The sequence below is a fragment of the Brachionichthys hirsutus genome, unplaced genomic scaffold (assembly GCF_040956055.1).
Source record: "Brachionichthys hirsutus isolate HB-005 unplaced genomic scaffold, CSIRO-AGI_Bhir_v1 contig_1025, whole genome shotgun sequence".
Lineage (NCBI taxonomy): Eukaryota > Metazoa > Chordata > Actinopteri > Lophiiformes > Brachionichthyidae > Brachionichthys > Brachionichthys hirsutus.
The window spans coordinates 101,536-116,615 of NW_027180325.1; the positions used below are offsets into that span (position 1 = coordinate 101,536).

Sequence of the window (15,080 nt, forward strand, 5' to 3'; positions counted from 1 at the left end):
CATATACCGGTAGTAGTTTATTATTCATGTTTCATGGAACTGCTACATTTTTTATGGTATTCTTATGTTTATTTGTTTTCGGGGGATTTTCCCCTCTAGAAATGGCCCTGAAGTCAAAGTGAAGTGTTTTTATTTTTCTTGGACTTTAGTAGTAATTTTTCAAAATCTCTGAGCTACTTATTTTGGATATGGAAAAAATTATAAATAGCTGTTAAGCACACAATTCCCCAGTATGCAGGAAAGACAAATCAAGAGCGGTTCCTACAGGGCCCAGTATAAATGCAGAAACATGCTGGCATGAAAGCCGAATGATCAATGTCCCATTCTAGTGGGAGACCACTTGATCCCCAGTTTAAATGTTTAACCTCCTTATTCAGAAGAATGTCAAGCTGGGAGCTGCATGTGATTGTTTTTACAAATACCAGATCTGAAGCTTCCATTGCTCTTGTAATGTTTGAGAAATTACAAAGACAACTTTTGTGTGGAAATGCTAAACTGAGATTAGGTCCAGCAGTCTAGCAAGCAAGACCAAGCCACAGAAGAGCGTGCAGTAAGCACACAGTTGCTTTGAAAGCCCTGAAACTGAACCACTTAAACTGTACAGCTGCTGTAAAAAAAAATCCCTGAGGAAATCTCAGAAGATTATCCACCAATTGCACAAGATGAGACATCCAGCAGGATAATCAGAAATGCATTACATTGATTTTATGCCAGTGCAATATACTGTAGACATGCCAGTGGCTACGTTAATTTCATCGTTTCTGTTTTGTATAATACATTGCTGTTTGAATTTCAAGTATAATTATGCAAAATGACACAACACAACATAACATGGGATCCTTAATATTAGTTATAAAATGACACATTTTGGAGTTAAAATGACATTAAAATCACAATAAAAGCAAGACATCATAATCAATAATTAAAATACATTTTATTAAATTCATCTGTCTGGCTTACATTTGAGTGCAATGTGCCTTTAAAAATAATTTACACTTATATTTTAATGAGATAAAGAGCAGGTACATAAACCACTTCTCTTTGAGCAGTAACATTGTTTCCCCAGTCCTGATAAGAATATCAGGACAATATAATAATCTTCTCGTGTGCAATGGCCATTCTGAAATGACAGGCATCTCGTTTGCTGTAAGGACTTGGCCTGCTGTTCAGTGTGAAGATGAGTATTCCAACAGCACTCACTGCTGCTTAATGCTTTCTGCTTTGTGTGTGTGTGTGTGAGTTTCTGCTTTCACTTTGTCACAAACCAAAAAGGCATCGTCTCACTTGCTGGTTTCTGAGACACCTTTAAAGAAGAGGGCTTCTCAACAGTAAAGACCTTGATGTCCGGTTCACCTGAACAGACATTGCTTCTGCCTGTGGGCCAACCCAACTTGTTTGCAGAGCATTTTCATATTTAATTAGGGTTCTGTTTTCCTCTTCACAAGACAATCAATCTGGCTAATCTACCATCCAGTCAAACACAATCTACCCATGTGACATTGAGGTATAAATGAGGTTAAAGTTCACCGCTCTTCAGCACAATTTCCACATTTCAGCTTTTATCCAATAAGATCAAACATAGAATACATATCAGCGTTAAAAAGAGAACATCTCTTCAGACCAAAGAAAGGTGTCTTTCTGCTCAACCAATGAGTGTAAACCTTAATTTCCAGCATACAGCTCATTAAACCTGAATTGAATTTCCTTTTAGTTGTCTGTGTTACAGATCGGTAATCACCTTGGGTAATAAACCTCTTCTGGCTTCCAATTAAGAGAAAACATTCACATACAAAGCACAATTTGAATGCAGTACTATGATACTATATGAACGTGCATGCTCAATGACCTCGGCGTCTGGCAAATTTCATCATTGTCTTCTTGCATATTGATTCTGCACCACATGCATATACAGTAATGCCTCAACATACGAGCGCTTTGACATACGAGTGTTTCGAGACACGAGCAAACCTGCAAGCAAGTATTTTACTTTGAGACGCGAGTAACTTCCAGATTCTGGCACTGAAAGCCCGAGCGTTCCGAGTGGGCATCACTCATTCAGTTCAGGTATTCTCCACCTTCCTTTCTTGTCTCCTGCACGTCTCCCGTGTTTCCATTATATACGTGGTTTTGGCTGTATCTGTGAGTATTCCTTAGAAGTGATGGGTCCGAAGAAAGCGAGTGGTAAGGATGGCAGTGAGAAGAACAGACGCTCGATGACGATGGAGATGACGCATGCAATTATCGATCAACGTGACCGTGGTGTCTGTAAGTGATTTGGCACGCCAGTACAAGCGGAGTACACCAGCGATATGCACAACCCTCAAACAGAAGGATGCCATCAAGAACACAAAGCCTTCCAGAGGAATAACTATTATGTCTAAGTTTATGTAAGTGTACATTTAAGGTATAATTACAATATAAAGCGTCCACAAACCATCTCTCTCCCTCCCCCCTGCTCGAACGGCACACTGTTAGCGCTATCGTCTGTCTTGAAGGTAAAACCAAATTTTATATTACAGTAATACTGTATATCATTTATTATATCATTGTGTTTGTGTTTAGAAATAACAAACTTGTTTCCCCATTGTTGTTAACGTTGATTTGGGTGTTTTTAGACAGCCGGAATGGATTAAATTGGTTTCAGTTATTGTATATGGGAAGAATTGATTTGACATACGAATGATTTGAGTTACGAGGTCAGTCCAGGAATGAATTATACTCGTATGTCAAGGTATTACCGTACTGTACAGGAAAAATGGAGCTCTACTGGGACGACACCTCGGGTTGCTGTTGGACTTTGATGGTGTGAAACTGTCCTAAGAAATAAATAAAGTAACAACATCTTCCGTAAAGTATCAAAGGTGAATGATTTAAGCCTTGAGTGTATTGGGATTCTTTATAGTAACGATGCCAGCATTGACTCTACGAGTATCATTGCTGTGCCCACCCTTCAAATGTCAATTTCCTGCAGGGTGTTTGAGAATTACACCAACATGACCTTGTGTAACTAACTCGTTTGATGTTCCAACCATCAAAAGTAAAAGTGAATCGGAGTTGATGTGTATTTTTAACTGATTTATGAATCCGTAAATGAACTGACACAAACTGCTCCATAATCCAGGATCTCTACCGGATCATCACCAAAATTTAATAATGTGTTCCTGGTAACGTTTTGAGTTATCTTACTAAGGGACGGACGGACAGACGGGTGAGCAGATGGACAGACAAATGATCGTGATCACATAACCCCCCGCCTCAGCAGAGGTAATAACACGGGTATCCAAAAGGAAGCTATGAAATCAGGAAGGTTCCTGGGCCTGTGCCCTGGATCCAACAGATTCATTTGTCTGACACATTTCAGAGAAAACAATGAATGTGTGGCCCGTGATGCGATGGCAACGTTGAGTCTGTAGTCAAGTGGGATAGGGTCCAGCAACACCTGTGACCCTCAAGACAGATAAAGCAGCTGCAGATGAGATGATTGATGTCGTCTTGTTTACAAGAAAATTCATGGATGGATGGACAAATAATGTGTCATTGTAGTATACTTATCAGTGTCCACTGGTGTGTAGCTTGTTGTGCACAATAACTCAAGATCACTGATGTCAAACTGTAAAAATTACTTACGTGTCTCGTTTTCCATTTTAAACCCTCTATCATAATCCGCATCCATATACTCTTTCCTGTCAGCCCAGTTATGGCAACATTTTTCATCGTAGCAGTGTTAACATTCCATTTGAACAAAATATCACAATAAGATCATTCATCTCTTTACAATGCATCCAAGCCCAAAGCAATCTTAGCAGGTAAATCACCACAAATGCTGAATACACAACTTCTATTTGTGTTTTACTGACATCAGATTTAATGGGTTGTTTATGCTCTGCACACTATGCATTGTGCCAGATTATGGATTTAATTTCATGCATCACAGCAGAGTATTTAACTGAACTATTTGAAATGCTTGGTCATAAGCATCCTTACAAAATACATACATCGACTCCAAAAATGAATATGAAGGCAAGAGAATGTGGCCTATTTTCTGTTTAATTACTTACATTCACTTTGAAGGAACCCTTAGATTACCTGAACTGATCCAGGTTTTACTGGGCCCTGCTACCCAGGGAATCTTTAAATCATGTAATATGTCAGCCCTATGAAAGATTCGCTGCACCTGGCTTTAACTGTAAAGTAGGCAATGAAGCTCCAAAAGGCCAAGTGATGAACTTGATGCCCCCTCGTGCACCCAGACTCCAGACAAAGGACAAACCCAGCATTTACTGTTCTCTCCTTTCTCCATGGAAAATGGATTTTGGGGGAAGCAGGAACATCTTAGTGACAGGTCAAAAAAAAAAAGCAAATGTATTAAAGGCATTAATGGGACTTTGATTTATCTGAATCTAAAAACAATGAATAAAACATTAGGGATTACCACATACTAAGACTTTAAAATAATAAAATCAAGACAAAAGAAACAGTGTATTTGGACTGATCAGAGCAATTTATAAACTGGGAACCTTTAGGGATTTACTTATTTTTCACCAACACCAACATAGCACATTTTGGGGTAGAGATGTTCACAAATGTCAATAACAAACGTTCAAACCCAACCACTGTTTGAAAGACTTGGAAGGACCAAATAGACAGATTTCTCCTATAAATACTATAATCTACAACGTGCATATTCAGAATTGTTCAAATAAAACTAAAACTATTTCAAAATGTGATCTGACACTTTACCAGTTCATAAACTGAAAATAGCAGCGCATTTCATTTCAAACATACAAGCATTTCTGTGAAGAGTCCTTTTGTGGGATTATCTTACATTGTATGCAACAATAGAACCCGGCATTCTGGTGGCGCTGATAAACATTGAACACACAGCAGCAGCAGAAATTGATTAACTGATTAATTACTGAGAGGAAAATATTATTTGTAATATAAAGATATTAATACGATGTTCATTTGACCTAATTATAACCTCACTTTGAAGTGCTGCTGAGCCACGTTGTCACCCACAATGCATGTGCAAGACATTATAATGGATGTTCCATTTTGACAAGCTAACAAGCTCCCTCTACAGAAACATCAATTTTTCTGTCCCTTGCCTTCAGAGAAATATTACTCTTGAAAAAATATTTTATTTTAAGTATTTTATTTAAAAATACATTATTTGAACTATCACACAATTTGGAGCCATCGGCTTGGTAATATTTGCTTTTGAATAAATTATTTAGAACCCCAACCACCATAAAAGTGCTCGTCCCCACAGTCATTTCTGGAGATAAAGTGCTGTATTTTGAGATTAAAAATATGTTTTTCCACCATTCAAAATGCAATCATGTATAAATAACTATAAAATATATGATATAAGTGACATATTAAAACAAAATGCAAAATAAATGTTCTGTAGCTTCTGACTGTATAACACCAGTTTGGGGGTCTTAGCATTGGTAGCCAGTTCAAGCGAGAGCCCATTTGAAAGGGGTTATTTTAACCTGCAACGTCTTGTATGGACTTGCACGAAGTTACTTATAACATATGTCTCCTCTGTTCTGTTGATGCTGCACCCCTTCTACTTCAATTTTAAATGTGCAAGAATTGTTGCATTGCAATGGCAAATTAAGAACACAGAGTTCAAAGCAAATATGCTCTCTCTCAGCTGCAATTAATTAACATTGACATTCTTGCTCGGTTAAACATGTATGTGTGTGTAAAGAAAGCTGGTATGAGATATGAGAAACATAACCTTTGTACCTCTGACTCTGACAGTCAGTGCCTCACCAGCCACAAACCTCACCGCACGTCACTGTGTAAATCCAATTATGAGGGGAATGAGCGGCTTGGTGGAGGTTTGCGCTCTCTACAGTCAGAGTCAATCTCAAATAAATATTTGTGGTATTAGACATACCATTTTGGATTTACTCTAGGCTAAAAAAAGGAATATGTGAATTCACCCCTTCCCCTGGTCTCAATAAAAATCCTTGACTAAAACTTTTTATGGTATAAACATACTGCTCCAGTCCATCTATCAGAAAGCTTTGGTTTTGTGAAAAAATTACTTTTCATAGAGGCCCTCAAACAAGCAATTTTGATCATTTTACATGATCAAAATTGCACTGCAAAAGCAGTGGGGGAATTATAAAGTCTGCACTGATCTGACGGCTTTCTGACTTAACTTTTAAACCGCTGCGGCATACATCCTCACATATGCATTTCCCATAGATTATCCTCAGATTTACAGACCCATTCCATTATAATTCCTCATGCAATGGGGTCTGGAGAAAGGTGGCTTGGTTCGTCAAAGGAAATCGTCACCTTAGTTAATTTAAAGGGGTTTGGTTTTAGATGAACACATGACTTTCAATTCCTGAGAGGATTTAAACCTGCTATGCAAGATTATTTCCATCATCATCATACTGTTATCTAATTAAACTGGCAACCTGCAACATGCTGTAACAGAATATCTAGAAAAGTCATACATTATGTAAAATGTGTCATTCAGCAAAAATGTGAGGCATTTTATGTCAGCACCCTGCGGGACAGAGTAAATGTTAAATAGCAGAGCTTAATTGTAATCAGTACATTTGATCACAAACCAGCTAATTAGATTCCTCCTGCATATTTGTTGAACACATTATTGTCTTGTGTGATGGTACAAAAAAATGCTGCAGGCATCATTTCTCTCTGTTCTGCAAAGCCGAACAGCAGAACATGCCGTGCATTTTGGCTTCATACGCAGTGCAGCTGGAGGTACAGGTCAAAAAGCAACTTCAATTATAACTTCAAGAATTACTGGACATGTGCAATACTATACTGGATGTTGACTCTCTCTGCAAAGCTGCTTGTTTAATCCCTCTGTTCACAGTCTTTAACAGAACATGGCATGCATCCCCAATTCTCATTCTCTGCAATCTTTGCCACTGCCATGGGGCGCAGCATGCTGTAAAATTCAGATATCAAAGCAATCACATATTAGAGAAGTCTCACATTTTTAGTTTGCATTTAAATGCCAAAAACTACAGAATGTGTTTAAAACAATTTATACATACTTTTTTCTTCGGAATGTCTCAGAAAGGAACACATCACATGCAAGCTTTAAATCATAGAACTATTAATCAGACATACTTTGGCAGATATTTGTGCACAGAGAACATCTAATCAAAGCATAAGACAAAAAAAAAACAACGATAATTTTTGTTTAGGTGAAAACACGACTCCATTTTTTTTGTTTGAAAACCGAGTTGTTCGACTCCCGAGTCGTTTGAGAACCGAGGTTCCACTGTATTTAGCTGCTGTGAGTTATCTTCTGGTTTTGTCCTCACTGATCTGGGCCAAAGCACGTACATGCATTTGAGCTTATGCATCTTGCTCAGATGGGGTACACACTTTCAGCTTAGAGGCTTCAGTGGAGATTTTATCTTATATATAAAAAAAAGGTCTATGCAATGTTCCAAATAACTTTGGGATCTCGGGCTGCAGAAGATTGCAGACTATAAAAGCTGAATGGAGACACTTAATGTTTAATGTGTTTAAAAATATGATAATGAAGAATCTCATTTTCATTCATCCAGGTCATGGTAATACTTTAAGGTTGAACTGGTCTTCTGCTTAGGGTGCCCTAAAAAAAATCATCAGCTGTTTTGCTTTGAAGGGGATCTTTGTCCTTCAAAAACCGAGATGCAAGAAAAGTGGAGGTCCTCACACACAAAAACCATATAATGTCATGTAGTTATAAGGACTACCTTTATAATATCAGCAAAAAAGAACATGTCATTGCCACTGGTGGTGAATAGCTGTCGTTCTCTTGATGACAATCTATGGACTATTCCTTGGACAAAATATTATTGCAAATATATCAATCTATACTAAATGAGCTTCAGAAAAATATATCAGTGCTAAGATGACTGAACATAACATTATAATATAACATAACAGTGCAGATAACTAATGGCAGTTTGTTTTAATTGCTGATTCTGTAGATTCTGGCTCTCTTGCAGGATACATAAGCCATTATCATAACTCAGAAGCGCCAACACAGACAGGTGCTGCATGAATAATTAAAGGTCAGTACATTAGCACTTGTGTGAAGGCATGTGTTTAAGCAGATCCTCATTGAACTGAATAAAAGCCCCACAAAAAAACCCTTCATCCACATTAAACGCCTTAATGGTTTGCAGTACAGACGGAAATGTAAAGTTAGACATAAGGAGATCAGCCTCACCTGCGTGCTCCTCTCTAAAACCAGAGTAACGACAGCATAGAAATGGCTTGAAGTGCTGTTTGTCCATCGACTTTGTGTGTGTGTGTGTGGTCTTACCACTTGTGGCTGAGCAGGTACCCTTGTCTGAACCTGAGTGGGTGAGCCAGGTTACTCTGAAGCTGAAATGGAGATTCCAGTGAGCTGGAGGCAGAGCGAGCAGGCTTCAGGACTGCAGATCTACATTTTAACAAATTCATTTGGATTTTTGCTCGGTTAGAGATAAGCTCTTTCTTCAGACAAGGCAGAGACGAGCCAGAGAGACAATATTTTAAAGTTGTCCTACTTGGCTTTCCACTGGTTCTTTTATCAAAGCACATTTCTATTGCCTCGTGTGTGTAATCCCGTTGACCCAGATTTTACGTAACACCTGGAAATGATATCAAAAAGTGCATTCCTGTCTTATGGGTTAGTAAGCTCTTGACAACATTAAATGCAACAATAAGCATGCCATCAGTGATTTGTATTTCTGTAATTTAGGGGGCATTATAGTGCTGAAGTTGATCTGTAAACAAAATAAATCAGCCATTAAAAAAAATATAAAATAAAAGATTCCAAAAAGGTTATTACACCAGAAAGACATTTTAAACAAGGTACAGGGGCAAGAGAGGATGTTGCGGAATGCTTTCAAACCGCTGATTGCTACGTTCAAGGGTAAACGAGGTCACTAGTGACAGGTGATTATGCATGGAAGAAAAGATAGGAAGAGGTTCATCCTTTTGTGAAACGCATCATTATTTAAATTTGTTTAGGAAAAGCTTGTAGACCATTGTCAGTAAACTTCAGGTTGTGCGTTCATCATTTGCTATTTATCAAGCAAGAATACCAAACATGTTATTTAACTTTATTTTATTTAATCTCCTTGTTCTCAAATATGGAATTCTTTGGATATATAATAATCAACAAAATGAACAATAATCAATGCTATATGTAGTCCTATGGAATTATATCAAATATCCTTTTTTTTTCTAAGTGTTAGAAATTACAAACAACAAGTGTTTAAAAAATATACATCACATTTATTTGTACTGATACCAAGAGTTGATACATAGTTTTCTTTGTCTATTGATGTGTTTGGGAACTACAGGCAAGTACCCGTTTCCTACTGCCTTATATCCAACAGTCAATAAACTGTATCACCAAGCATCACTTAATTACTATCAAAAACTGAGTTTGACATAGCTGACACACACCACTGTTTTTTTCTCTCTCTAAAGGTAAAACAATGTACAAAAAGCAGGTCTGGAAATAGTAAGATTCTTGGTTCTATAAAAAACCTTTTTCTCCATGTATGAATAAGAAAACAATGCACTTATCTCTGCTGAGCTTCTGCTGCATTGCTTGTTAGGCAGCCAAAGGGTAAACGGATGCAGATAAATAATAAAAAGAAAAAGGACAGAGTACCCCTGCATCACCACGGCAGCAGCTTTCAAAGAATTGTTCACATCCTGCAGAGCCCCACAGCTGCAGGAGTTTGTCTGCGAGTGATTTGATGCCATTTAATGGAATGAACACAAGATATAAAGTAAATAATCAAAGAAATCTTTCCACACAATGTACAGTACAACAATATTGCAATGTTGGAAAGAACTGTGCAAATCAAATCCCCAAAGTCTCAAAACAAAGGAAGGACGAACTCTTAAGAGTCACTTGGTAACTGGCAGACTACACCCCCTTTGGCCAGCCTTGGGTCCTTTGGGATGGGTAAGACCAAAGCAAAAAGGCAGTCGGAGGAGAAAAAGGAGTTGAAGACTGGTGGGTGCCTCCTGGAACCGAAGACGGCACAGCGGCTTCACCAGGAAGCTCAAGGCACCAGAAGAAGCAGGATCAGTGCAGTGCATGTTAAAGTCTGTGACAGGAAGTGCAAAGAGCACTGGCTGCTTTTGGCTCGGACACCTGAAAGAAATGAGGGGGGGTAAACAATGATGAGAACAAAGGCCTGAAACAAAATGCTGGCAATACATTACTAATAATATTTTACTACACTGATCTTTTGACTGAATTGGTCTCAAGAATTCTGTCGCTGCAGGCAATGACTTTTTCAAAGGAAGAGAAAAGGAAAAAAAAAAAAGGAACAGAGAGAGGCTGGCTGGTCATGTCACAAACCAGTGCTGAAAACCTCCTGATCATCCTATTGCTTAGAACTTAATTGGCTGTGCAAGGCTTGGAAGGCTTGCGTGGGCGAGGTAATTAAAACAGTATTAGCCAAAGAAAACTTGGATCACACAACAGCAGCAGCGACTCAATTAAGGGCTGAACACACGATCGCTAAGATAAGAAAACAGCCTGTGCATAGAAATTGTATTTCAGAGGCCATGCAGTGTAGTTTGTAGAAAAAGAGGTTACCAGAGGAGGTGACCAGGCGAACCTGGGTGCTGACTGCTCCCTCCCCTCCCTCACTGAGGGCACGCACTTCGATAATGTAGGTGCCTCCCTCTGGCAGTGAGAGCATGGTGGAAGGGTTGATGGTTCGTGTCACCTGGTTGTGGCCTCTGCCCTCCTGTTTGAGCAACACCTGCAGGACATTAAACTCTCCTATTATAATCAGCGTTATGAGTGTCGAGTAATTTTGAAAAATAAATACCTTTCAATATAAACAGACATATATAAGAACGTGTGCATGGAAATATTAGGAGTAAACTATGAAAACAACCGCAGTTCTCAAGGGATAGCTTTATTGGGTATGGCTGTGATAGCCTATATGGCCTAAAACATTGAGGACAGTTTAAAATGATTTGCCTTCAGATCATTGGCCAGCCTTATATAAATCAATAAACATTTTTGTGATATTCTTTTTCTAACAACAATGATGAAAAGCTCTGTTCTAGCCTTTAAGTACCTGGGGGGAAAATATGGGGCAATAATATTTACAGCTGGGGTAAACAATTTGCTGCTTTGAGTTCAAATGCTGAACTTCAGTGTTCCATGCAGACAACAATGTATTATATTACTAATTTGTGGTGTCAGATGTACTGGCAGAGGTGTTGGTTTACCTCAGTCAACTTTTAATAAGATGCCCTGGGTTTGACTCCAAGGGGTCCCTCTTTAATTTCATGTTCTTGTATAATTTTATTTTTGCTTCTTTCTTTTATTATTCTGTGTTGTTTAGAAATTAAGATTTGGGACCTCAGACCTCAACATGGGAGGAGAGTTATTTTACCAGACCTTTAGAAATTTCAGTTCAGTGTAAAGCTTTTTTAGCTAATCGAGAGTCTCTAAATTAAATGAAGTCTTAAATGTGTCACAATAAGCGTGACTAAATCATTACCTTGTAACCAATGACATCTGATTCATTGTTTTTTGCTTTCACTGGATCCCAGCTGAGAGAGACGTTGTTGCCCTCTTGAATCCACATGAGGTTGGCTGGAGGCTGAGCAGGAGCTGAAGTGAGAATGCAACAGTCTGGGTGAATATTCAGGCTTTTGAACAGAGACTCAAGCAAAAGGTCAATTACTACCCTCTCCAGGGGCAACTTAGAACAAACCTAAGTAGCCTCCATTCCATTTATAGTTTAGTGTCAGTGCTGTACTCACGGGCGTTCCTGGTCTTGGCTGTGACAGCAGCAGTAGCAGGACCCTGGCCAATGTTGTTGAAGCCTTTCACTGTGATCAGATACAGAGTGTTGCCCTCTAGTCCTGTCAAAACCAAGGACGTTTCATTTTTCACAGTTCTTTGTTTCTTTCCTGATTCTTCCTGCTCCACATCTTTCCAGTAGCTGACCTGTTAGGGGAAATAAAAGATGTAAATATGCAAGTGTGCATACCCACCATGTACATGCAAACAATTAACAAGCACCTCATATCCTTGTGGTCTCCCAGGGCCAGGATTGGGTGGCTTCCAAGCTACATTAATTTCTGATGAAGAAATGCTGTAAACCTTCACGTCAGAAGGCGCCTCCCTCGGTTCTGAAAATAAGTAAAGTGGCTAGAAAATGGATCCATCTGTTCTTTTTGAAACCGTGCAACCACAAACTACAAACTCACCCCCCTCCGCGGAATGGATGACGACAACTCTGCTGAACGGTCCATCTCCTTTATTGTTATACACTCCGACCTTCACTTCAAACGGGGTAAGGGGAGGGAAAGTCTCATCTCGGTATTTGTACGTCGTCGAGTCCGCTGAAGTAACCATCTTCTCTTTCCAACCTCTGGTTCCGTTGGCACGGAATGCAACGATGTACCCAAAGCCCTCACCATTCTGGAACTCCTCCGATACAGGCTGAAAGCATTGGGAAGAGAGTAACGTCATGCAGGAGCGTCTTCCACAGAGCGAGCTGATTCTGCAGCACTTCCACAACGTGACAGAAGGTGCAGCGTTTGAATATAGCACAAGCTTTTCCTCTGAGATAGTTTGATATAACCACCATTTAATTTACTAGCCTTTCACCATAACTGTCTGTCAATGCTAAGCGAAGCAGCCAAGTCTTAATGAAAGAAATAAATCATATCTGGCTCAGATGTGCCAATTACATTGGTATTTGTCTTTCCATGTCTGACAGCAGGACTTTTATTTTGGTCCAATTTTCAGCACTTATCTGTCATTTTCCTGAATTGGTGAAACTGGGAGCCGTCTTCCGCAGCTGCTCTGTGCTTAATCAAATTTATTAGATAAACAATAATCAAATTAAAATGTGAGCTTCAGGGATTAAATCTTTGGCTAAACCTGTACATCTGCGTGTTTCTTGGCATCAAACAAGTGCTTGTGCTTCAATGTGTTGATTGATTTGCTGGATCTTCCAAAGTAATGCAGTCCCCTCAAGGTATTACCCAAGTGATCGATCTTTCCTCCAGATGGATCGGTCGTGTGTAATTCTTAATACGTTCCACAACCAATCACCCCAAATGCCTAATTACCATAATGATCACAGAACATGAATTTGCTGCCATCAATGCAAATGTTACAGCTGGCAGCACTGCGCTAAAACTAGAAACATGTATTGGATTATGAATTAAGACAGTCACAGACAAGAGTAGCTGGCGAGATGGGTGATGCCACTTAAAGTGCCGTGGATGAAAATGTGGCATCTGCTGATTTCCCTGGCTGTGAGTTCAGCATGAATGTTCTTCTCAATGGCTCCCCGAGAAAAAGCAGTCTCTCACCAGCAAACTCTAATGAGAAGGCTGAGTAAAGCTGCAAAGACTATTTAGTCATTCATCCTGCTTAATAACCGCGTCCGCCGTCGCTGTCCGGGCCCTGACAAGCCTCCACAGATGATTGGAAAGGCAGAACTGCTGCGAGCTCTCATGCCTCGGCTGCCAATACGGGCTGACACTCTTGCCCCGTCTCCTTTCATATCAATCGCCATTGCTCACTGACCAAGTCCTTATTTCCAAAAGCATTTAGCAGAAATGAAGAGGAATAGGGTAGAGCTAAACCAACTTAAAATACCAAGTATTAAGATGAGGAGGCTGCACAGGGTGGAGTTTCTCAACAGTGTCTTTTTTTATAGTACGCTTGCATACTGTGTGCTACACAAGCGTGTACAAATGTGTGGATGAAAACAAAGAAGCAGACTCAATATTTTTTAATTCAGAGACATTCCTCTAATTATTTAATTCACTAAACATAATTTTTTTGCAACTACGGTACTCAAATTCATACATGACTTGAGATTATTTATCTCTAACTAACCATCAAACACCGATTTGTTCAACACTAAGTATCCCACGATACAACATGGGGATCTGTAATTACTTGTAAGGAGGTTGTCATCGAATTACACGAGCTAATCTGGCAAAAGTCTGGAGTTATGAATAGGACAGTCTACTCCCAAACACAATCCCATCTGGAATGGGCATCATCTCCCATGATGTGGCACTGAGGGGTGCTTCCCCTCATGTCAACGATATCATCTCAGTGGCACTTGGGCTCCCATACTTAATAACTACAAGAAAAGCTGTCAGTTGCTTCTACAGCTGTTCGCTGTTCCCTTGTTAATTTACTATGCTTCGGCTGATTTTGATAGCAAATTCTCAGCTTTGCTCACAGTAATTCTGCACATGCTGTGCTCTGAATCTGGCTGAGAGCCAAGCTGTCCACGTGGAAACAGTTCAGACTAATATCCGCTTTACTTGTGTATGAGGTTTATTACACTTGGTACAATCATTGAGATTGCAAGCAGATATTCTCATTGAACGTTCCCGGATGTATTTGCGAATGAGTTGGAGATTCAGGGTTTGTCATCATTATGCTTCTGGTGGGACTTTCAGTTAAAATTCAAATCTTAATCGCTTGCCTGATTGATGCAGCTCTGCGAACCACACAGCTGTTCTGCTTTCAGCTTTGTCAGCAAATTTAGACCAAGTCATGCCCTCAAACTCCAAGACCCTGGGTTGTTAAGCACATTTCCAGCATATGAAAGTGTGACCCTGTTTAAAATGCAACAAATGATCTTGATGTCTTTATCTTATGTTATCATATACTTGCAGGCTGAAGCGTTTTCTTTTGGGACAGCTTAATGTGCTTTTCTCCACAAACCCTCCGATTTGGAAATAATATTCAGTAATTCAAGTCGTATAATATTTGGTAGCGTGCAATAGTAGTTGGGTCATCCAGGTCTTCCCCTCTAAAGTACAAAAGATGTTAGTTAAGAGTGAAAAGTGAAAATTAAAACCTGTCACAACCCACAAGACACTACAAAGTCCTCCTCTGAGTTGATTACTGTTTACTAATCAAGGAAGGGCAGATAATCCCACAGCTATCAGTGAATGAGAAGCACATTTATTTAACTTGTAATGAATTGTGCCTTAAATAAAATTATCATTGGCAGATATCTATACTAATAGACTATAATAGCAACACAGCAATCACGATCACAAAC

The 15,080-nt window shown here is 39.3% G+C and overlaps 1 protein-coding gene across 1 annotated transcript in view; it reads right to left on the reverse strand.

The window, feature by feature from the left end:
* Nucleotides 1-10,064: 10,064 nt before the first annotated feature.
* The window catches only part of LOC137912769 (contactin-5-like), a 46,861-nt gene continuing 41,845 nt past the window's right edge, over nucleotides 10,065-15,080 (reverse strand). Inside the window, exons 17-22 of the mRNA XM_068756907.1 lie at nucleotides 12,244-12,478; nucleotides 12,056-12,165; nucleotides 11,794-11,980; nucleotides 11,529-11,641; nucleotides 10,607-10,775; nucleotides 10,065-10,156 (exon numbers count right to left, since the gene is read on the reverse strand). Of these exons, the coding sequence (XP_068613008.1) occupies nucleotides 10,065-10,156; nucleotides 10,607-10,775; nucleotides 11,529-11,641; nucleotides 11,794-11,980; nucleotides 12,056-12,165; nucleotides 12,244-12,478 (906 nt within the window). The remainder of the gene's footprint in view (nucleotides 10,157-10,606; nucleotides 10,776-11,528; nucleotides 11,642-11,793; nucleotides 11,981-12,055; nucleotides 12,166-12,243; nucleotides 12,479-15,080) is intronic.